Raw genomic sequence first — 24,293 nt, forward strand, 5'->3', positions numbered from 1 at the left:
ATATGATCCCCCTCTGCCCCAGTACGATATGATCCCCCCCCCCTGCCCCAGTACGATATGATCCCCCCCCTCTGCCCCAGTACGATATGATCCCCCCCCCCTGCCCCAGTACGATATGGATCCCCCCCCCCCCCTGCCCCAGTACGATATGATCCCCCTCTGCCCCAGTACGATATGATCCCCCCCCCTGCCCCAGTACGATATGTTTCCCCCCTGCCCCAGTACGATATGATCCCCCCCCCCTCTGCCCCAGTACGATATGATCCCCCCCCCTCTGCCCCAGTACGATATGATCCCCCCCCCTGCCCCAGTACGATATGATCCCCCCCCCCCTGCCCAGTACGATATGATCCCCCTCTGCCCCAGTACAATACGATGACCCCCCTGGCCCAATGTGATTCCCCACACCAACGAGCGGCTCTGTACAGATTCCGATGGCGGCTTTTTGGGGGTTTGCACTCTCGTTCCTTTCAGCTTCTTCCAAGGGACATGATTGTTTTGGGGTTTTTTTGTTTCCCGTCACCGTTTGAGCCTTGTTTTCTGCGGGACAAGTTGGTGTTTTGGACGGTACCATTTAATGTCCTGAACAAAAAAAATTGAAAAAAATTCCAAGTGCCTTGAAATTAAGGGAAAAAAAACCCACAATTGTCCTCCTTGTTTTTTGGGGATTTGTTTTTGACCCCACAACAAGATTCCCCAGATCAGTGCGATTTATGGCGACACCAAACTTGTAATTTTTCTTATTTTATCCTTTTTTTTTTTTTTTTTTTTTTTTTTTTTTTTAGAATTTAAATTTTTGTGTTTTTTTTTTTTTTGTCGCCATGTTTTCTGTCTGTGGCTTTCTTCTTTGTTCCGTTGATGCAGTGTGACGAGCTGACTTGTATCGATACCACGCCGGGGTGAATACTACGTTTTTCTCACTTATATAATTTTTCTTTTTGGGGGAAGGGAAGTCCGATGACCAAAAAAAAAACGTTTCTGCCAACTATCTTTTAATATATATTGGTTTCCTCAGGGGAGCTGTGATCGCTGGCCCTGTGCGCTGCTGTAGTGCTGTCATTTGACAGCAGCGGTGTGAAGATTTCCCCTGAACATAGGCCCTGGCGTGACCTTACTGGATTTTTGGAGTATACTTGAAATGTAAGCCTGTGTGTGTGTGTGCGTGTGTGCGCTGCCAGGCGCCTCCCCAGTGATTAGGAATTTATCCGCTTGCCTATGGATGGAAGCCAACTTCTTATCTTTGTGCAGACAAATGTTTGCGCCACAATTTGTGCCTTTTGTAGTAGCCTGGTAAAATACGAAGTCGTACCCACTTCTGACAGCATCTTTGGGGGGGTGTTCTGTCCTGGGTGGTAATGAGACTATCCGCATTGGAGAGCCCCCTTGTTTGCTGCAGAATGATGTGCTGTCACCGTCCTGCTTCCTCCGAGGGGGAGGACCAAACACTAGTGAGCCGGCACTACCAGCGACCACATACCTGGATCTCAACTCCTCCCCGACGTCTGGAAGTCATCACTGACTTGTTTATTGAGGACTCGAAGAAAAGCAAAAAATCAAATTTCAGCTGTCCTAGAAAAATACTTGAGACGTTAGCAGACCGAAGGCTTGAGTTCCTCCTCATAATATACAGTACAGACCAAAAGTTTGGACACACCTTCTCATTTTATTATACATTTATATAGCGCCATTTATTCCATGGTGCTTCACATGTGAAATACGGGCAAATATAGACAAATACATTAAACATGAGCAAAAAACAAGGCACACGGGTACATAAGAAGGGAGGACCCTGCCTGCGAGGGCTGACAGTCTGCAGGGGATGGGTGAGGATACACTAGGAGAGGGCAGAGCTGGTTGTACGGTGGTTCAGGATCCCTGCAGGCTGTAGGCTTGTCGGAAGAGGTGAGTCTTCAGGTTCTTTTTGAAGGTTTCTAGGGTAGGCGAGAGTCTGATGTGTTGTGGTAGAGAGTTCCAGAGTATGGGGGAAGCACGGGAGAAGTCTTGGATGCAGTTGTGGGAAGAAGAGATGAGAGGGGAGTAGAGAAGGAGGTCTTGTGAGGATCGGAGGTTGCGTGTAGGTAAGTACCGGGAGACCATGTCGCAGATGTATGGAGGAGATAGGTTGTGGATGGCTTTGTAGGTCATTGTGAGGGTTTTGAACTGGAGTCTCTGGGCGATAGGAAGCCAGTGAAGGCTTGTCATAGGGGAGAGGCTGGAGAATAGCGGGGAGACAGGTAGATTAGCTCACCCCAAACCATCTCGATTGGGTTCAGGTCTGGTGACTGTGGAGGCCAGGTCATCTGGCGTAGCACCCCATCACTCTCCTCCTTGGTCAAATAGCCCTTACACAGCCTGGAGGTGTGTTTGTCGTCATTGTCCAGTTGAAAAATAAATGATGGTCCAACTAAACGCAAACCGGATGGAATAGCATGCCGCTGCAAAATGCTGTGGTAGCCATGTTGGTTCAGTATGCCTTCAATTTTGAATAAATCCCCAACAGTGTCACCACTGGGTGACTGGGTGACTTCTTCAAGATTGTTGGAAGACCATTCCCGGTGACTACCTCTTGAAGCTCATCAAGAGAATGCCAAGAGTGTGCAAAGCCGTCATCAAAGCAAAAGGTGGCTACTTTGAAGAACCTAGAATATAAGACATATTTTCAGTTGTTTCACACTTTTTTGTTAAGTATATAATTCCACGTGTTAATTCATAGTTTTGATGCCTTCAGTGTGAATGTACAATTTTCATAGCCATGAAATTACGGAAAAATCTTTAAATGAGAAGATGTGTCCAAACTTTTGGTCTGTACTGTATGTTGGTGCCAGCGGATGCTCCTCGGAGAACCTTCTCGGTTGCTTGTTAATTTGCAGTGCAGGGCGGCGTTTCCTGGGTCTCCGTCACCTCCTGGTCTCCTGTTACGTAATATACTTCTGCGGTGAAGTTCACGGCTGATCATGTCCGTCACCATCGTGCGCCCGAGGGCAGGATCACCCCACAGCCGGGAATGTGCATTGTGAGAAGAGGCCGCTGAGTGATCGTCCTCGAGGCCTCGCGTACGTCAGTCCTTGCCTTACACTGCTGACACTGTTTACTCTGCTCATCTTCTGGCGCAGCATCAGGATCACATCACTTCATTGGCAGAAGTTCATGGTTTATTCTTGCATTCCCAGCTAATCCAGAGGAGGCCAAAGCAAACACCAGTAACTCCAGTTTACCGCAAAGTGGAAATATTCTCCTTACTGGTAATCTGACAGATCCCTGGAGCTACAGGCAGTAATGGCAGTCTTTCTACATGTGGGAATTACCTTTTATTGGGGTGTTAACCACACAAACACACACACGCTGGGAAAAAAAACAAAACTACCATTAGCCTTCATTTGTCTTAAGAACAAAGAAAGTCCTTGAAAAGAAAAATCACTTAAAAAAATGGGACAGTAGCAAATTCTAGAGTCACTGGTGACTTCCCGACTCCTGGGGCATCGTTGTAGTCGGCACAGACATCAGAGTATAAATGTCAGCGGGCTCCATTTTTTATTTGTACCAGTCTACATTCCCTCTGTGCTGAAAAGACGTGATATTAGACATGCACAACTAAAGTTGGTCAAACCCGCAGATAATGGAGGGATCGGCTGACTGTCTAATCATGGTGTCAATGGAGAGAAGAGTAAGCAAGTTGGATTTTCAATGACCGATCCAAGAAGTCTGATGGCGTCTCTCACAGAGGACACTGGAAAGACTGGTGGAAAAGTCAAGATGTGTGATATGAAAGTAAAAATTCCTAAAAACAAATTTACACACACGCAAAATGAACGATTAAGTGTTGTATAACTGTGTAGGCTCCTGCCTGTATCCAGTCTCTGCCGCTCTTCGGTGTTATCTATAGACCGTGCGCTCACATGGAGTGGACACATCCTGCTGTCGGTGAATCTCCTACTGAGATCACAAGGACGCTCGATCTCTCGTTCAGCTGTGAAGAGCTGTTTACTTACTGATTCCTGGGAATTGGTTCTTGCTAAATGTGTTTGCACTGAGATTATGGGCGGCTTCATGGCTGAGTGCTACGTGTGCTCACCTGGGTCACAAGCAGTGAAAGCAGGAGGTATGGGGAGAGTGATGCTCATCAGACTGTGACACCTCTGCCCATTCCAGGAAAACTGTGTGCCCCGAACCAGATACGCTCAGTACACCTCCCCTCCTCGGAGCGACCATCCGATTAGGCATAGAATTACAGACCGGGTGCAGCTCACTTTAGAGGGGCTATGTCACTGCAAACCCCAAGTTATGAGAATGGAAAAATACTTGGGACAATCAGAATTTTGCCGCAGTCACCAGGATAGTGCCCCATGTTTGTTCCATGCTGCCCCTGTTTACCTGATTGCTGCCCCTTGTTGGCTCCCTGCTGCCCCGGTTTGCCTGCTTGCTGCCCCTTGTTGGCTCCCTGCTACCTCTTGTTGGCTCCCTGCAGCCCCTGTTCGCCTGCTTGCTGCCCATTGTTGGCTCAGTGCTGCCCCTGTTCGCCTGCTTGCTGCCCCTGGTCTCCTCCCTGCTGTCCCTGTTCACCTGCTTTCTGCCTCTTGTTGGCTCCCTGCTGCCCCTGTTCTCCTGCTTGCTGCCCCTATTCAGCTCCCTGCTGCCCCTGTTCGCCTGCTTGCAGCCCTGTGTTGGCTCCCTGCTGCCCCTGTTCTCCTGCTTGCTTGCCCCTGTTCAACTCCCTGCTGGCCCTGTGTACCTGCTTGCTGCCCCTAGTCACCTCCCTGCTGCCCCTGTTCGCCTGCTTGCTGCCCCTTGTTGGCTCCTTGCTGCCCCTGGTCTCCTCCCTGCTGTCCCTGTTCACCTGCTTTCTGCCTCTTGTTGGCTCCCTGCTGCCCCTGTTCTCCTGCTTGCTGCCCCTATTCAGCTCCCTGCTGCCCCTGTTCGCCTGCTTGCAGCCCTGTGTTGGCTCCCTGCTGCCCCTGTTCTCCTGCTTGCTTGCCCCTGTTCAACTCCCTGCTGGCCCTGTGTACCTGCTTGCTGCCCCTAGTCACCTCCCTGCTGCCCCTGTTCGCCTGCTTGCTGCCCCTTGTTGGCTCCTTGCTGCCCCTGGTCTCCTCCCTGCTGTCCCTGTTCACCTGCTTTCTGCCTCTTGTTGGCTCCCTGCTGCCCCTGTTCGCCTGCTTGCTGCCCCTATTCAGCTCCCTGCTGCCCCTGTTCTCCTGCTTGCTGCCCCTATTCAGCTCCCTGCTGCCCCTGTTTGCCTGCTTGCTGCCCCTTGTTGGCTCCCTGCTACCTCTTGTTGGCTCCCTGCAGCCCCTGTTCGCCTGCTTGCTGCCCATTGTTGGCTCAGTGCTGCCCCTGTTCGCCTGCTTGCTGCCCCTGGTCTCCTCCCTGCTGTCCCTGTTCTCCTGCTTGCTGCCCCTGTTCACTTCCCTGCTGCCCCTGTTCTCCTGCTTGCTGCCCCTGTTCACCTCCCTGCTGCCCCTGTTCGCCTGCTTGCTGCCTTCTTGTAGACGGTGCACCTGACTGTGTGCTCAGCAGGAATGCAGGTGGCTTTGTGCTAGGACTCCACATTGGGTGTGTTCCCTCCATGAAGTGATATGTTCCCACTAGCAGAAGATCTGTAATTCAGTGGCGTGTATAGATTGGGTGGGGTCCGGACTAATCCAGAGATCACAGAAAGCATGTGCAGATGGGAAAGCACATGGATGTATAGAGGAGCTGTGCCACCTCCTATAGAGCGCGCCCCTCCATATAGCCCGGTGTCCACCATGCTTCCTGAATTCTTTCCTTAAAAAGAAGCAGGACCACACAGAATATTCCCCCTCCCCAGCTGATGAGCAAACTGCAGTCATAAGCTAAGCAAACAGATGAATCCAGCAACGCTTTACCACCAGGATCTGCGCTCGCATGTAAAAGCAAGCAGTGCCGGATAACCCCCTGAAGTCCTCTGCAGAATATATTTCTTTAATCGGGTGATTGTAAGAAAATTTGCTGCCCGACCCTCTGAATTGGAGGAAAGGATCGGATGCGTTGATCGTCGGCACTGCTGCGATGGTTTTGTGGCCTCTGTACATATTGGACCAGCGAATTATCCAGGTTCTGACTACTCGTAGCTGACCATATACATGAAGTTATTTGCATCTTATAAAACTTCTTTGGGTGTTTTTTATTTTTTACTTGTAGCTAAAATCCATTATTACAGTGCAGTTTATTATTATTATTATTATTATTATTTATTGTTATAGCGCCATTTATTCCATGGCGCTTTACAAGTGAGGAGGGGTATACATAATAAAAACAAGTACAATAATCTTGAACAATACAAGTCATAACTGGTACAGGAGGAGTGAGGACCCTGCCCGCGAGGGCTCACAATCTACAAGGGATGGGTGAGAATACAGTAGGTGAGGATAGAGCTGATCGTGCAGCGGTTGGTTGATCGGTGGTTACTGCAGGTTGTAGGCTTGTCGGAAGAGGTGGGTCTTCAGATTCTTTTTGAAGGTTTCGATGGTGGGCGAGAGTCTGATGTGTTGTGGTAGAGGGTTCCAGAGTAGGGGTGATACGCGAGAGAAATCTTGTATACGATTGTGGGAAGAGGAGATAAGAGGGGAGTAGAGAAGGAGATCTTGTGAGGATCGGAGGTTGCGTGTAGGTAAGTACCGGGAGATGAGGTCACAGATGTAAGGAGGAGACAGGTTGTGGATGGCTTTGTACGTCATGGTTAGGGTTTTGTACTGGAGTCTCTGGGCAATGGGGAGCCAGTGAAGGGATTGACAGAGGGGAGAGGCCGGAGAATAGCGGGGGGACAGGTGGATTAGTCGGGCAGCAGAGTTTAGAATAGATTGGAGGGGTGCGAGAGTGTTTGAGGGGAGGCCACAGAGCAGGAGGTTGCAGTAGTCAAGACGAGAGATGATGAGGGCATGGACTAGGGTTTTTGCAGATTCTTGGTTGAGGAATGAACGGATTCGTGCAATATTTTTGAGTTGAAGTCGGCAGGAAGTGGAAAGGGCATGGATATGTGGTTTGAAGGAGAGATCAGCGTCAAGGATAACCCCGAGGCAGCGAGCTTGTGGGACTGGGGAGAGTGGGCAGCCATTTACTGTAATGGATAGGTTCGTTGGGGGGGTCACGTGAGATGGGGGAAAGATGATGAATTCTGTTTTGTCCATGTTAAGTTTCAGAAATTTAGCGGAGAAGAAGGATGAAATAGTGGACAGACATTGAGGGATTCTGGTTAGTAGGGAGGTGATATCTGGTCCAGAGATGTAGATCTGTGTGTCATCAGCATAGAGGTGATACTGAAAGCCATGAGATTCTATGAGCTGTCCCAGGCCAAAGGTGTAAATGGAGAAGAGCAGGGGCCCAAGGACTGAACCTTGTGGGACTCCGACAGAGAGGGGGCGAGGTGAGGAGGTGGTGTGTGAGTGGGAGACGCTGAATGTCCGGTCTGTTAGGTATGATGAGATCCAGGATAGGGCCAAGTCTGTGATGCCAAGGGATGAGAGGGTCTGTAATAATAGGGAATGGTCCACTGTGTCAAAGGCAGCCGACAGGTCGAGGAGGAGGAGAACAGAGTAGTGTCGCTTGCTCTTGGCGGTTAAAAGGTCAGTGGTGACCTTAGTTAGGGCAGTTTCAGTGGAATGGTGTGACCGGAAGCCAGATTGTAAGCGGTCAAAGAGGGAGCAAGAAGAGAGATGGGAGGACAGTTCAAGGTAGACGTGTTGTTCCAGTAGTTTTGAGGCATAGGGGAGAAGTGATATAGGGCGATAGCTAGATACAGAGGATGGGTCAAGAGAGGGCTTTTTGAGGATAGGTGTGATGGAGGCATGTTTAAAGCTTGAGGGGAAAACACCATTTGTTAGTGATAGGTTGAAGAGATGGGTTAGGGTTGGGATGAAGACTGTGGTGAGGTTTGGGATGAGGTGGGTTGGGAGCGGGTCAAGTGCACAGGTGGTGAGATGCGATCTTGAGAGTAGAGTGGCGAGTTGATCTTCTGTAATGGTGGAGTAGTTGGTTTTGGAGGTGGAGGGTAGGGAAGTTGGGAGGAAGGGCTCTGGGGCTTGTTGACCAAAACTGTCTCTGATGTTATCAATCTTCTGCTTGAAGAATGAGGCAAAGTCTTCAGCAGAGATAAGTGAGGAGGGAGGAGGTGCTGGGGGACGGAGGAGAGAATTGAAGGTGTTGAATAACTGTTTAGGGTTGTGAGACAGGGAGGATATGAGAGATGAGAAGTAGGTTTGTTTAGCTGTGGCGAGTGCGGTCTTGAAAGTAGTGAGGGACTGTTTGAATGCGATTAAGTGGTCGTTGGAGTGGGATCTTTTCCATCTGCGCTCAGCAGCCCTGGAAGCTTGCCTCAGTTCTTTGGTCAGGCTGGTGTGCCAGGGCTGTCTGTTGATTTTGCGAGCTTTGGTATGTGTAAGTGGGGCAGCAGATTCCAAAGCTACAGCTATTGTGGTGTTATATAGAGCGGCAGCGTCATCCGCATTGTGTATGGAACTTATGTCTGTGAGAGGGAGGAGGGATTCAGAGAATGAATGTAGGTCAAGATGTTTAAGATTTCTGCGAGGGTGTGAAAGTTTGTGGGGTGGGGACTCTAGACATGGAGTGGAGAGAGATGAGAATGTGAGAAGGTTGTGGTCAGAGAGAGGAAGAGGCGAGTTAGAGAGGTTAGATAGGGAGCAGAGGCGGGTGAAGATGAGGTCCAGTGTGTGACCATCTTTGTGAGTGGCTGCAGAAGACCATTGAGTGAGGCCGAAGGAGGAAGAGAGAGATAGAAGTTTAGTGGCAGCTGAGAGGGAAGTGTCAATGGGTATGTTGAAATCGCCCATGATGATAGTGGGGATGTCCGCAGAAAGGAAATGAAGTAGCCAGGTGGTGAAGTGGTCAAAGAAGGTGGTGGCTGGCCCTGGGGGGCGGTAAATGACAGCCAGTTGGAGGTTGGAGGGGGAGTAGATGCGCATAGAGTGCACCTCAAAGGAAGGGAGGGTAACAGAGGGTGGCAGTGGGATTGGGGTGAAGGAGCAGTTATCTGACAGGAGAAAACCAACTCCTCCACCATGCTTGCTGCTGGGGCGGGGTGTGTGAGAAAGGTGGAAGCCACCGTAAGAGAGTGCAGCAGGGGAGGCCATGTCAGAAGGGGTGAGCCAGGTTTCGGTGATGGCGAGGAAGGAAAGTTTGGTAGTAACAAAAAGATCATGGATGTAGGAAAGCTTGTTACAGACAGAGCGAGCGTTCCACAGAGCTCCTGTTAGTGGGACTGGGGAAGCGGGGGCTGGGTGAATGGGTATAAGGCTAGAGAGGTTACGGAAGTTTGTGATGGAGCGTGGATGGGAGGTAGAAATGACTGTGGGAATATGGTGAGGAGGACCAGGATTTGGAGAGATATCACCAGCAGTGAGAAGGAGCAGAGATAGTGTTAGCAGGTGGGAGCAGGAGAGAGCGTGAGGGGGCTGCCTGTGCTTTGAGACAGAGGATTGTATGTTAAGGAACAGTTCTGAGGAGGAGGTGAGATGGATGGGGAGGATTGAAGAGGAGATGAACAGTTCTTTACTTGGTGTGGGGATTGGGGGAGGTAGCAGAAAGTGAAAGATTATAGGGGTAAAAGTGACAACAAACAGAAACATTGTTTACAGTGACTGGCCAGTTCCCTTCAGGTTCAATTCAGGTTTTAATTCTAATGTAATCCACACTTTTAGAACACACTTCTAGAAATCACACTGCAGACTGAAGTCTAGCAGACTTGTGCTATGCAATATATGGAAAACTAAGTGCGGTCAGGTGTGGAGCAGAGAGGAGTGGTCTTTGCTCATCTTGGTCAGAGAATTAAGGGTCGACCAGATGCATACAATCAAGACTAAGTAAACAAGGTCATAAATATCACAGAGTAAGTTGGGGGTTAGCTGAAAGGCATACCATCACAATGCTAGGAGCAGGGGAAAGTCTATGCGCAAAGCTGGGTGATGTATTATGTGCGCTTCATAGGAGATCTGGATGAACATACCATCACAATGCTAGGAGCAGGGGAAAGTCTATGCGCAAAGCTGGGTGATGTTTATTTTGCAGCTTTTAGTTTCTACGTATTCTATGTATGACAGTACATGACAAACTGCAGGGAGAGTCACAAGTGATTGTTGGGGGTCTCATTATGGCCTGTAATCTTTATCTCTCTTCTGAACCATCTTCTAGGCTGATTTGTGATAGAAGTTCACGATATAACTTTCGTGTGGTCATAAATCAGCGTAAATGATGTTCTGGTGGAAGAGATTAAAAGTGAAAGAGATCACAACAAACTCTCCGCACTCTCCTTCTGTTATCTATGTACTGTGATGTGTAGAGGATGTCGCTGATAAATGCTCCAGAATTATTAATAAAACCCTATTACGAAAAAATGATTTTAAGCCAAGAATACTTGTATTCTGTTTTTGTTAAGTCCCAAATGTAGCCTCTTACTGTGAACTTCCTTCCCCTTAAGGTTAATATTATCCTGATCATCTTTCTTATATAGATTCAGTATTATTCCCTATCTGTATATGGTGGCCGGCGGCCGCCTCCCCAGGCAGATTGCGGACCCTCTTTTTACATAGACCTGAGCCCTAACAATGTGAGCAGCATCTATAAATGGGAGATACTCCTTTTAAAGAGGTGCTGAATGTTATCCTTAAAAATTTTTGTTGACTGTTTTTGCATGTGCCTTTACTTTTAATGCAATAAACAATTTTATTTTTAATTATTTTTTTTTTAACTAAAGCGTAGAGATTTTATGTATTGTGTCGGGTTTGTGGCCAGTTCTAGCTAATCTCAATCTCTGGAGTACCCGGCGAGCCGGTGATCTACGGTACACGCCAGATACCCTGCCTGTAATTGGTTTATTTGTGATGAGAGGGCTCTCCAGCTGTGAAATTTCCATGTGGTACCGGCACCGCTCCGGTGCAGATCTGCTCTGAATGACACCCAAACACACAACGTAGTCTCCGGGGCGAACCCTGCGGACAAACTAGAGCAGACTTGATGATTGAATAATTTTGTTTTTCTTCTGCTATGATCCAGATTGTCACATTAACCACATCAACATTTTATTTTTCTTTACAGGGTGAAGATTTAAGAAGTTCACGGGACCAGACTCAGATCCAGCATGCAAGAGATGCGTCTACCCTGAGACGAAGCCACATCTAAGAAATGATTTAAAGATGTAGCTAGATCCCCCTCCTGCTGATCGGAGGAGATCCCATGTTTGGACAACCTCATACGTTCCAGAATCAATATGGATGATGGAACCGATCAAGCCGACAAATCTCCAAATCAGAATCTGAACTGCGACCAGGGCCCCATGTCTTCCTCTGGTTTGACAGAGTTAGATAGTCACCATGGAAGCCACAGAGAAGATCGACCTTATAAGTGTAACCAGTGTGACAAGAGTTATCGTCATGCCGGCAGCTTGGTCAACCATAAGAAAACTCATCAAGTTGGTCTCTACACTTGTCTGATCTGTCAGAAAGAATATTCCAACCCCATGGGCTTGAAAAGTCATCTGCGCACCCACTCGGAGGAGAAACGATTCAAGTGTGAACAGTGTGGAGAAGCTTTTCGGATGTCTCAGCAGTTGTACAATCATCGAAAATCCTTGCATGCTTATTATTCTACCCCCAATGCGGAAAAAATCACAAACGCCAAGTTTGAAATGCAATCCCCAGTATTAGTGGAAAGTAGCAACCTAATGACAAACTTGGAAAACTATATTGCTGAATCCATGTTACCTGTGGACTTCCCTCAGCTCGTGTCAAAATATCCTGATGAAAAAGCAGGAGACGGGGGTCCGGTAAAAGAGGAATCTGCGGAATATGAAGCGTTTACAGACGAGAAAGATCAGCAAAATGACAGTAACACGGAGGAATATCGCTATAAATGTACACAGTGTGGAAAAGCTTATAAACACGCAGGAAGTCTCGCCAACCACAAGCAGAGTCACGTTATTGGCATATACCAGTGTGTCGTCTGTTTTAAGGAGTTCTCAAACCTTATGGCCATGAAAAACCATTGTCGTCTCCATTCAGACTCTAGAGCACGTCGAAGTTGTAAATCCCCTCTATCTTCTGGAAAAAATGCCGGTGTCCATTTAGACTTGACTGACATATTACAACCAGTAGAAAAAGCAAAGAATCCACCTAGTTTACCCGATTTGTCCAAGCAAATCAAATCTGAGGATCAAGACTTTGTCCCTGTTCTGGAAACCCACTACCAAGATGGCCCTGAATCTTTAAGTCCTGTTACAAAGCCTAACCATGATGATGTGACAGATAAACCCTTCGGTTCAGACTCGATGATCGATAGTACAAATCAAGATGACGCTAAGGAACAGATAAATGATTTTGCAGAATATGACGATGCTAATGACGAAGATTCAAAGTCTGGAGATAGACGGTTTGCGTGCCAGGAGTGTGGAAAGAGCTACAGGCATGCAGGGAGCCTGATAAATCACAAAAAAACTCACCAAACCGGGGTGTACAGCTGTTCATTGTGTTCCAAAAAGATGTTCAACGTGGCTGCCTTAAAAAACCATCTCCGGGCACACTTCAAGTCTAAGGCAGGGAGGAGACTAGAAGATGATCACTTTACTTCTGCCAGTCTGTCCGAAGAGGTCTATCAAAATCAAGAAGATTCGTTGGAGTACGGAAACTCTGACATTTCTACTGAGAGTGACTTTTTAAAACATCACTTTCTTCACCAGAAGCAAGAAATAAATGAAATATTGATCAATAATCCAGTGGAGGAGATTCCCGAGTCTGGCATTTGGGAAGAAACTCCTCAAGTTTCACAAGCTAGCAGTGACGACTCTGCTTATTCTAGTGGTCCTGCCCTTCTTCCAGAAGCTAAGATGGAAATGGACAGCCTGGTTTATCAGCCGTGTAGTCGAGAAGACTCCTTAGCTACTGAACATGAAGTTAAGCTTGAACATGAAGTTAAGCTCGAACCTAAAGATGATGATGATCTCCAAAACGATGATGCTAATGTTGCAATACCTCAACCTGATCCGACTATTTTGAAAGAAGAGGAATCTTCTGGTCTTGAAGTGTATAACCAATCACCAGATGATCGGCCACACAAGTGTGAACTTTGCGGCAGAACATATCGTCACAAAAGTAGTTTAATAAATCATAAGCTAACACACAAGACTGGAGTATATCAGTGCTCAATCTGTCCAAAGCAATATTCTAACCTAATGGCGCTGAGAAATCATGTTCGATTCCACAGTAGATCATATGCAGGAAGAAAAAGTATAACATCCAGACAGGGCCACCAGTTTTTTCGGACAAGGCCCAGATTTTTGCAAAGCAAGAGTCACTCGCTTGCCAATTCTGTAAAGTTAAATGAGAAAATACCCCAAAGAGCGACCACCAGTCAAAGAGAAGGCAAAGAGCTCTTAAATGAGTCCCAAATTCTTTGCACATTTGGAACATTATTTAACCATTCTGAGAATTTTCGGTCCTCTAGACGGAGCTGTCTGAGTGTAATATCTGTAACTCCTGCAAAAATGCCCACCAATGCTCAAGGTACAAGTCCAGAAAAAGATCTTTTCAAAGTAAAGGAAGATAAAGAACCTCAAGGAAAAGATACAGGAACCTCCGAGAACCCAGGAAGGAGAGTGTATAAATGTAACCTTTGCAGTAAGTCCTATAGACATTCAGGAAGCCTAATAAACCACAAACGAACGCACCAAACTGGTGACTACATGTGCCCTTATTGCTCCAAACATGTACATAACATGGCTGCCTTAAAAAATCATATTCGAATTCACCACAAAATTAAAAAGAGTGAACCGAAAGAAATGTCTGTTGACCAAGCTCTTCTCTATTCAGATCTTTCATATCCATCTGATGCTAAAGGCGTATATGGTTGCGTCAGCTGTCGGGAGATGTTTCATACAGAAAATGATTTGCTGGCACACCAAATGGTTCATGCACCCCTAGAGGGAAACCAGTGGGATGACCAGGTCCTCGAGTCCAGCTCAACAGAGGTTAAAAAAGATGTAAACTTCACAGGTATGGGAGATTCTGAATGGGACCATTCCAATAACCTGGGTATTAAAGGTGAACATTTGGACTCTGCCGCAGAAGACCAAGAGCCTGAATACACATGTGTTGAATGCGGGGAAGTGTATGACCACATAGACGATCTAAATTACCATAAACGTAGCCATCAGGCGGGTATATTCCAGTGTTCATTCTGCCCCAAAGAGTACCCTAGCCTCTCTGCTCTGAGAAGTCATTTTGAGACCCATACTAAGCCTCAAACGCTCAGAACTACAGTCATAGGTGGATCAGATGGGAATGATTTTGTGGACCACCAGGTGCCAGCTGATAACCATTATGACTGTGGTCACTGCGGTTTGATCTTTTCTAGTGAAGTCGACTTCCACCAACACCAGGTAGCACACGAGAAACAGCAAGGAATGGCTGAATCTCTTCCAGAAATACAAGAAGTACAAGAGCCGGAATTCTCCTTTTCCATGCATTCCTCAGAAAGAGAACTATTAAACAGAATAAAAAGTGAGATTGAGGAAACGGAGCGCAGCGAAAACCTTGATGGGGGCTCTCAGCTGTCTCACATTTGTGGATTCTGTGGGGAAACCTATGACGATCTAGAAAGCTTGAAGGCTCACAGCTTTATTCACCGAAATGAAGACTCTTCTGCAAATGAAAACATCCCACCTAAAACTGATGAGAACCACCAACAACCATGTCCAAAGCCAGCAGCTGAATACTCTGAATCCAGACCAAAAAATGGAGAAAGCCCAGACAGCCGACCTTATACGTGCGAGCAATGTGGAAAGACTTATCGTCATGGTGGAAGTTTAGTTAACCATAAAAAGACTCACTTGGTTGGAAATTTCCAATGTGTAGCTTGTTCTAGACATTACCCTAACCTGGCAGCTTATAGAACCCACCTGCGGCACCACCCGAATTGTAAGCGATCGAGTGCTGTGAACAATCTGCACGATCTACAAACTTCCACTCTACAAGACCATATATACCCTAGTGGGAACGAGAGATCGTTGCCATTTTCTCCCTTTTTGCCTGGTGATTCTGTAAGTCGACATGGCCCAGAAAAATGTACTAATTATTCCACTTCAGTTAGTCCTTCTTCCCAAACAACTCTACATAAAAAGAATTCAAGGAGACTGTTATCTCACCAGATTGGTAGTATAAGTGAAGATCCGATAACCCAACAGATTTCTTTACAAAATACTTCAACGAGTGGGTCCGATTGTGTAGAAGACAGTAAGGTTCAGGCCTGTAAGCTATGCGATAGGATGATCCACGTAAAAGACCTGGCGCTACATCTTTCTTACAATTGTGTGAGCGCGTTATCTAAGCTCCACGGTACTCTAGTTGAATGTAAAGAGGAGATTCACGATCTTCCAGTCTTGTCGGACATTGCACGGTCACAAACTGAACGAGAGACTGGCTTTCAGAAGCGTCCGTTTCGTTGTGAAGTGTGTAGCAGAAGCTACAGGCATGCAGGGAGTCTTATTAACCATAAGCAGACTCATAAAACCGGGATCTTCCGCTGTCCCATCTGCCAGAAACGCTTCTTCAATCTAATGGCAATGAAGAATCATAACCGCATCCATTTCGAGTTAAAGAGACACAAATGCCTGGATTGCGGTAAAGCTTTTCGGCTGCAGAAACAACTCGATACTCACCAAAGAATACACCGGCAAAGGGCCTCAGCCAAAAATCCAGGAAGACGCAACCGTAAAAGCCGATACCGAAGATTTGCTCAAGGGCATCATAAAAAGTCACTAATGCAAGTTTCAAGTGAAGCTTCTTCTATAGAAAAAGTTATAGGCACTGGTGAGATGAGATCTGCGTCTCGTCTAAAAAGCAAAATGGATCCCGACTCTCGGCCGTACCAGTGTCAGGAGTGTGGACGATCCTACAGACATGCTGGAAGCCTGTTTAACCATAAGAAAAGCCACAAAATGGGTCAGTACCATTGTTCAATCTGTGACAAAACCTACCGTAACTTAATGGCCCTAAAAAACCATCAGCGCACTCACTATGAAGCGAAAAGACATCCTTGTTTTCAGTGCGGGAAAACCTTTAAGTGGAGGAGACAACTTTTCAGGCATCAAATTGTACATGTTCCACAGGGTTCACAATCGGACTCTTGGATACCCTCGGGAACAGAAGCAAAGGCCATAACTGACCAACAGGTGGACAACTCTGCTAACGGCCATGAAGAATCCAACTTCAATAATGAGGATGTCTCCAATGGGGCAAATGAGCTGGAGAACCATTCATGTGAGGAAAACAGTAGTGATGTCTTGGCAAAGAGCGGGGCTAGAGAATCATCACAGTCAGAAAAACCACGTGGATGTGATATCTCTGGCCATACCGATCATCATGCTGGCAGCTTATGCAGTCACAAGAAAACACAGGAAAGTGGAAAATATAAGTGCTTGGTGTGTTCCAAAGAGTTCCTCAACCCCCTCGCGATGAACACCCATCTGCAGACTCACTCTCCTGAAAAACACCTTCAGGGTGTGAATTGCGAGCAAACGTTTCAGTCTTCCCAGGAGCTGATCATCCACAACACAGTCCATGTTGAAGGAAAGCACTTTCAGTGTCCAACCTGTAACCATGGCTTCAGCTGTGAACGAACCCTCAGACATCACCAACGCACTCACGAGCAGTTGTCTTCCTCCCTAGTTTCATCAATGCAGGGGCCGAACAATGAAAATCAGACATCGCCATCAGATGAAAAATTCCAAAATCATAAAGACCAAGCCAGTCAAGGTGATCGAAAATACAAGTGCAAGCAATGCGGCCGTTCTTACCTGCATGCCAGTAGCCTGTTTAACCACCAGAAAACTCACAGTATCGGGGTCTACAAGTGCCCAAACTGCCTGAAGGAATTCTTCAACCTGCTCGCCTTTAAGAATCACCTCCGGATCCACAGATACAACTGCAAGGAGTGCGGAAAAGCCTTCCGAAACTCCAGCGACCTGGTCGCACATTCAGAGATGCACGAAGAAGGATCCTTCACCTGCTCACTCTGTAATAAACATTTTCTGTGTCCCTCCAGTCTTAAAAACCATCAGAGGATCCACGAGAACCAGGACGGCGACATCTTAGACCCTCAGGCAGTATCCAAGTTCATGGTGGAAGTAACATGACTCATCATGGTGGCCACAGTTGCCCACGTGTAGCTCGGAGTCCACACAACAGATGCGGAGAACTTACAGATTCTTTTTTTTCTCTCGTAACCTCAGCAGTGTGCCATTACCCCTCTCCAGACTGTCCAAGTGTAGATAGTAACTTAATAATGGACCGGCCTAGAGAACTGGTATGGGAGAGGTTTCCCTTCTGTTACATTGCCTTTTTTTTTTCTTTATAGGGAGGACAATAAGAGGTCGACCTTCCCTTTACAAATGCACTTCTGACGGAATATTATGGTGCTTTAATGAAACACTTGACACCGGGGCGGTCTATGACGGCAGCTTGACATTGCATCCAGCCCCCTGTAGCCGGATTATCTGTTTACTTCCTCCGTACCATTCCAGGGAAGGATTTAGGAATTCTTGAAGTATGATCCCAGCAGTTCAGGGTGGGCTACATGACGGGGATTTACACATGTGCCGAGCTGTAATGTTTTTTCAGAGCCCAGCGCAGCAGATGAGTCTTAGTAATTTATATTGTACAGGGGTCTAGCACCGGCACACGACTGATGGAAGCAGAATATGCAGATAAAAGAATTTGGAAATGGCGTTTGTATGGTGTGTTTTGTAGTTTTATGAGAAATTTAGAGTTCCGTAGATAATGGTGGTCTCTGGGGGTAGAGTCTTCGTCGGCCCATCGGGTGCCAACATATAACAAATGGGAAAGAGCCTGAGGATCGATGAAATCGGCGCATGAAAAATGTTCGAAACGTTCCAAAGAAATTATAAAATCAATGTTTCCATAGAATAAAAGGGCAGTATAGGAGTAGAGGCATTACAAAGGATGGGCCCATCATGGAGGGGCCGCCTCACGGGCCAGGCTTTCTGCAACAGGGGTGCACTGTGGCTCCACACAGATTTGGTGCAGGACCAATGGATACAGGCGGATTACAGAATATGTGCACATTAGTTTAGGGGGTCACATAATTGGGGTCAGATGGGGAAAAAGTGTCCACATACGCAAGATGTTAAAAAATGACAGATTTTATAATGAAAACCGCTAGAGGAAACGCTCCTTGGCAGTTTGAGTTTTTCCTGAATCAGTTTTGGAAGTTTTTTTTAATTTCTGTAACCCTTTATTTGGACCGTGCAGATAAGTGCATGCAACCCCCCACACTCGCACTTCTCCATACGCATTTTTAAATCCTTGGAGATGAGGAAAAGTTCTCAAAACGCTGATTATATGAACCGAAACATGGTGTTACAATGGATCCAAATTAGAAGCATCCTTTTCAAAGTGTCCCCCCCCCCCCCCCCCCCCGATTTTTTTTTTGGGGGGGACCTGTTCTCTACGACCCCTAAAAAAAAAACCTGCATGCACATAGCTGAAAACTTAAAGAAACCTTTTATTCTAAAAGAGTTTTTTTTTCTTCTCAGAAAGGCTCATGGTTACAAACGTGGGTGTCTGGTTCTGGCCTCAATATCTGTTCAAAAGGGGCAAAAACCTTTCTAGACCTGGAGGCATCTGGAGCTACAGTAGGAACCCACAGCCTCCAATGTGGCCACCACGCGAGGTTGGATGTGTGCTGGGGAGGAACGTGGCCACCACGCGAGGTCGGACGTGTGCTGGGGGAGGAACGTGGCCACCACGCGAGGTCGGATGTGTGCTGGGGAGGGACGTGGCCACCACGCGAGGTCTGACATGTGCTGGGGAGTGACGTGGCTGCCACGCGAGGTCTGATGTGTGCCGGGGGAGGGACGTGGCCGCCACGCGAGGTCTGATGTGTGCCGGGGGAGAGGGACGTGGCCACCACGCGAGGTCGGACGTGTGCTGCGGGAGGGACGAGGCCAACACGCGAGGTTAAATCTAAAACCTATAACTTTTTTAAAACATTTTCTCCGTCCCCATAGCTGTATGAGGGCTTTTGCGGGACGAGTTGTACTTCTGAATGACACTGTTCATTTTGTTGTAATTCACCGGAAAATGGAAAAAAAAAATTCCAAGTGTGCAGATACCAAACATGGATATTGGGTGGAGGTTTAAGAGATGGAAAGAAATTTGTAAGAATTTTTTATTTTGCATTTGTCGCCGTTTTCTAAGACGTGTAACATGGTAATTTTTTGGGATCTGGGGCTGGTGAGGGTTTGTTTCTTTTTGCCCTGAGCTGCTTTTCTCTTACTGCATTTTGTCGCTAGGTTGCAGTGACCAAGAAAACCCCATAATTCTGGCGTTTTGATTCCTTTTTTCATTACAGAACTTATTGATTGAATTAATTTTATATTTTGATCAGACTTTTACTAATGCAGTGATAGCGAATATGTTGTTTTTGGGTGGTGGGGTTTACGGGATAAACTTTTTTTTTTTCAAAAACATATTTTTATTGTATTTAATAGTCCCCTTAAGAGACTTGAAGCTGCGATCGTCTGATCACCGGTGCTGAAGCCCTGCCATGTATAGCAGAAATCACGATCTATGAACGTCTGCCACAGGCTGGCATTCACAGCATGGATGTAATGACCGGTACGGGGTCTTCTGCAGACCCCTGGATGTTATGGCAACCCATCGGCGCCCTGTGATCATGTGATGGGGATGCTGATGGGTGGGATGAATGATGCACTTCCAGCCACCGCGTGTTAAATCCCACAGTCCGTTATTCACAGCAGTATTTAACTCGCTAACAGCAGCAGGCGGAGCAGCACTCCACCCGCGGCTGTTAAAGGGGTATTCCCATCTCCAAGATCCGATGCCCATACGTAATAGGTGTAATAATAAGAATATTAGCAAATGCCTCCAATTAGAAATGGAATTTATATCAAAAGTATATCTACAGTATAGAACAACCTCCTAGATACAAAAACACAAAATCTCAGTCAACAAATAGCGTTCAGGGGAAACTAGATGCAGTAGAGGTAATCCTGGGATAAAGCTGAAGACAAACCTAAGACGCGATAATAGTAGGTAAATAAATCAGTGTCACATGTCCGTGTGCAAACAAGATGAGAGGTCTCGTTACTTACATTAGTGTAACCCCAGTCACTGACGCCCCACCGCTACAACTACGACAACGCCGTTTTGCTGGTCTGGATTCTTCCAGTGGGAGCGTACGTGTTGTCAGTGTAGTGTGCAGGTTTAATTAGTGCACGCAACAGCTGCAAAGCATGCGAGCAGAATCGGGGGTTACGCATGCGCAGAACTCATGGGACCACCTCTCTGCCCACACTGGGCCCAGATTACCAATGTACTTTAACCCCTTTGCGACCTTTGATGATTCAGTGCATCTTACCTGCTTGTTTTCCTTCCATCTCTGGCTTTATAGAGTCCATTGGAATATAGAAAAGCTCGGCACGCGGGGTGAGCAGTAGAATAGCGAGTGTTCCATTGAAACAATATATGACGTTTTGGGCCGATGTTCCGGCCCTTGAGTTGTTAGTGATATTGCAGCAGCCGGCCACCAGGAGGCGCACACGTGGCATTTAGTAGAGGCCAGGACCGGGTCCCTTGCCGAGCGAGCCCTTATCCTGGCGGTCATCGGCCCGATGCAGCGTCCTCAGCGCCTCTCCCCTGATGCAGAATATGAGCCGCGCCGGACAACGCGAAAGTGGTAGAGAAGCGACAACATGGAGTTTTCAGCTCGTATTTAGGATTCGGCCTCTGCCCTCTTTCCTTTAATCCCGGCCTGCTTGGTTTTGTGCCTCGTCTTCAGGGCTGGAGCCCGTGTTTGATACATTGGTTGCACACGTGAAGAAGAAGCTGCAACACCATAAGAATAATGTCGGCCGCCATTTGCAACTTGTTCTCATGTTCTCGGCTGAGCCTTGGCTCCGAAACTCAAAATAATGGAACTGACGACTTGTTCATGACTGAGATTGGGAAAAGCGTCTTCTGTCCAAACTTGATGTGGAGCGCAGTGACTGCGGCATAGTGACTTTTCTATGGGTTTTCCATCTTAAACTTCAGGAAAACTAAATGAATCTTATAAAAACAAATCTGTTGTCTTTCTGGGGAATCACGTTATCTGCTATTCCAGGAGTGGCCACTAGAGGTCATCGGACACCCATGGGGCTCCCGCGAGGAGGAATGTTGGCAGCCGCTGGTGTGAAAATCTAGGCATACGCGGTTACGGCTCTGGCCTGCGTCGTGGAGATTCCGCAGTGCACTGACCTTTGTCGGAAAATTCACAAGTGATGGAAGCTCCAGAATACAGGAAAGAACGTCATACCAGAGAGAAGGCGTTATGGCCAGAGATGAGACACCACCAGGAGAGATGGCGGCACGATGCGGAAATCAAGTTTTAATGTGTGTCATAGAGAAAAAGTGAAATCTATAAAGACATTTCCAGAAAGGGGACATATCACCCTCACATTGAACATAAGGGATCAACTGGGGAAGTGAGAGAGAGCTGACACTTCATCCTCCATTGAAGGAGGGACATCCAGTGGTGACAGGTGACTACAGGAAATACCTGCTTTGATAACCAGCCACCAAGACTCATTTGTTTACTCAGAGGCGGATAAGTACATTTATTTTCAGCACTGTAGCGAAGGGACAAACAGAACGCATTAATTCACATTACTGTAAGGCCATTCTAACCTCTCCAACTTAATATCAACCCTATGGATGATGCTATCCATGTCCTGTTTCATCTGTATAGTAAGGTAAAATAGCGATAGGAAACTTGACGACAATCTCTACTGCCTGGGACCTCCAGGGGCGCAGATATCCTGACCTAGCACATCTTACAACCAGCCCCCAAGTGGGGGGGTGTGGGCGTAACATCTAATGAATATCAGAATTTGGGGTTTTGGTATTTGGTCAGTCCTGGAAGGTGCAGCTCGCTGTGCGTCCTGTCATTTTTCCTAAGGCTCACCTCCCTCCTTTAAGCTCTGAGCCATTTCCATGACATCAGGTTTACTACTTTTTTCTTTTGTTGTCCCCTTTTGTTTTCTAATTGTGGAGGTTTTGGAAGAGGTTTTTTTGCAGCCTTTTGATTAGACAGCACCTAGTTTGGAGCTTTTTCTACAAGGAGCCGCTTCAAAGTAGCAACTTACACTGTATTTTTACCACCAGTTTTTCAAAACCTGAAGTGGTAAAAATGCTCAAAACACTGAACATATCGGCAGCAAAGTGGTTTTATAATAGAAATGAACAGGAAGAGTTTGAGTTTAAGCAGTTTTTCAGTTGTTGTTTTGAAATGAGCACACTCGAAAAAGCTGTGTGCACATAACCTTAGGTCATAGCTCAGTGGCATTTCCCCTTTCTGCAAAATGACTTCTGTACGCAGAGCATGCTCACTGCTCTCATGGGTGTCAATTGGTAATGGTAACATCAGGTCTTACCCCTCTCTGCATAATGACCTCCGTACATGGCACACAGCATGCTCACTGCACTCGTGAGTGTCACTAGGTAATGGAAATAGTAGGTCTTACCCCTCTGCATAATGACCTCCACACATGGCACAGAGCATGCTCACTGCTCTCATGGGTGTCACTAGGTAATGGTAGCATCAGGTCTTACCCCTCTCTGCATAATGACCTCCGCACATGGCACAGAGCATGCTCACTTCACTCATGGGTGTCAATAGGTAATGGTAACATCAGGTCTTACCCCTCTCTGCATAATGACCTCCGCACATGGCACAGAGCATGCTCACTGCACTCATGGGTGTCAATAGGTAATGGAAATAGTAGGTCTTACCCCTCTGCATAATGACCTCCGCACATAGCACAGAGCATGCTCACTGCACTCATGGGTGTCAACAGGTAATGGAAATAGTAGGTCTTACCCCGCTGCATAATGACCTCCGCACATAGCATGCTCACTGCACTCATGGGTGTCAATAGGTAATGGTAACATCAGGTCTTGCCCCTCTCTGCATAATGACCTCCGCACATGACACAGAGCATGCTCACTGCACTCATGGGTGGCACTAGGTAATGGTAACATCAGGTCTTACCCCTCTCTGCATAATGACCTTTGTACATGGCACAGATCATGCTCACTACATTCATGGGTGTCAATAGGTAATGGAAACATCGTGTCTTACCCCTCTCTGCATAATGACCTCCGCACATGGCACAGAGCATGCTCACTGCACTCATGGGTGGCACTAGGTAATGGAAACATCAGGTCTTACCCCTCTCTGCATAATGACCTCCGCACATGGCACAGCATGCTCACTACGCTCCAGAACGCAATAGGTGATGATACAACTCGTCTGTTCGGCCTGAACTTTTTACGATGCCCGATAAATTGGAACACATTATTATTATACATTTATATAGCGCCATTTATTCCATGGGTCTTTACATGTGAATACGGGACAAATATAGACAAATACATTAAACATGAGCAAAAAACAAGGCACACAGGTACATAAGGTACATAATAACCCTTCCCGCGAGAGCTCACAGTCTGCAGGGCATGGGCGAGGATAGACTAGGAGAGGGGAGAGCTGGTTGTGCAGCGGTTCAGTAGGTTGAGGATCACTGTAAGCTTGTCGGAAGAGGTGGGTCTTCAGGTTCTTTTTGAAGATTTCGATGGTAGGCGAGAGTCTGTTGTGTTGTGGTAGAGGGTTCCAGAGTAGGGGTGATGCGCGAGAAAAATCTTGTATGCGATTGTGGGAAGAGGAGATAAGAGGGGAGTAGAGAAGGAGATCTTGTGAGGATCGGAGGTTGCGTGCAGGAAAGTACCGGGAGACGAGGTCATAGATGTATGGAGCAGACAGGTTGTGGATGGCTTTGTATGTCATGGTTAGGGTTTTGTACTGGAGTCTCTGGGCAATGGGGAGCCAGTGAAGGGATTGACAGAGGGGAGAGGCCGGAGAATAGCAGGGGTGGATTAGTCGGGCAGCTGAGTGTAGGATGGATTGGAGGGGTGCTAGAGGGGAGACCAGAGAGCACTTATTGTGCTTTTCGGCAGCACATGATGACTTTGTCGACATAGACGCCTCTACCTGCAATGATTACGGGTGTGAGGTATTGATCAGAGCGGGTCGTGCGGACCATTATAGACCTATGTAAAGACCCTCGAGGCTGCATTCACGTCTTACGAAATCTTGAAAAAAAATCTGCATTATTTTTACTCCAATTTTCCGATATCATGCGAAAAACCACATCAGTTGTTCTACAATATCGGAGCCGGAAAAACTATTCTGTGACC

General features: G+C 47.0%; 1 protein-coding gene across 3 annotated transcripts in view; it reads left to right on the forward strand.

The window, feature by feature from the left end:
* The window catches only part of ZNF646 (zinc finger protein 646), an 18,742-nt gene extending 999 nt beyond the window's left edge, over positions 1 to 17,743 (forward strand). For 2 of the 3 annotated variants that reach the window (XM_077273886.1, XM_077273883.1), the window contains exon 2: positions 11,065 to 17,743. In XM_077273886.1, the coding sequence (XP_077130001.1) occupies positions 11,237 to 17,152 (5,916 nt within the window). In that variant the 5' untranslated portion in view covers positions 11,065 to 11,236 and the 3' untranslated portion in view covers positions 17,153 to 17,743. Of the gene's footprint in view, positions 1 to 883; positions 900 to 1,015; positions 1,141 to 11,064 lie in introns of those variants that run through there. The other variant, XM_077273884.1, reaches the window with a different exon arrangement.
* The last annotated feature ends 6,550 nt before the right edge of the window (positions 17,744 to 24,293 follow it).

Source organism: Ranitomeya variabilis, chromosome 7 (assembly GCF_051348905.1).
Source record: "Ranitomeya variabilis isolate aRanVar5 chromosome 7, aRanVar5.hap1, whole genome shotgun sequence".
NCBI lineage: Eukaryota > Metazoa > Chordata > Amphibia > Anura > Dendrobatidae > Ranitomeya > Ranitomeya variabilis.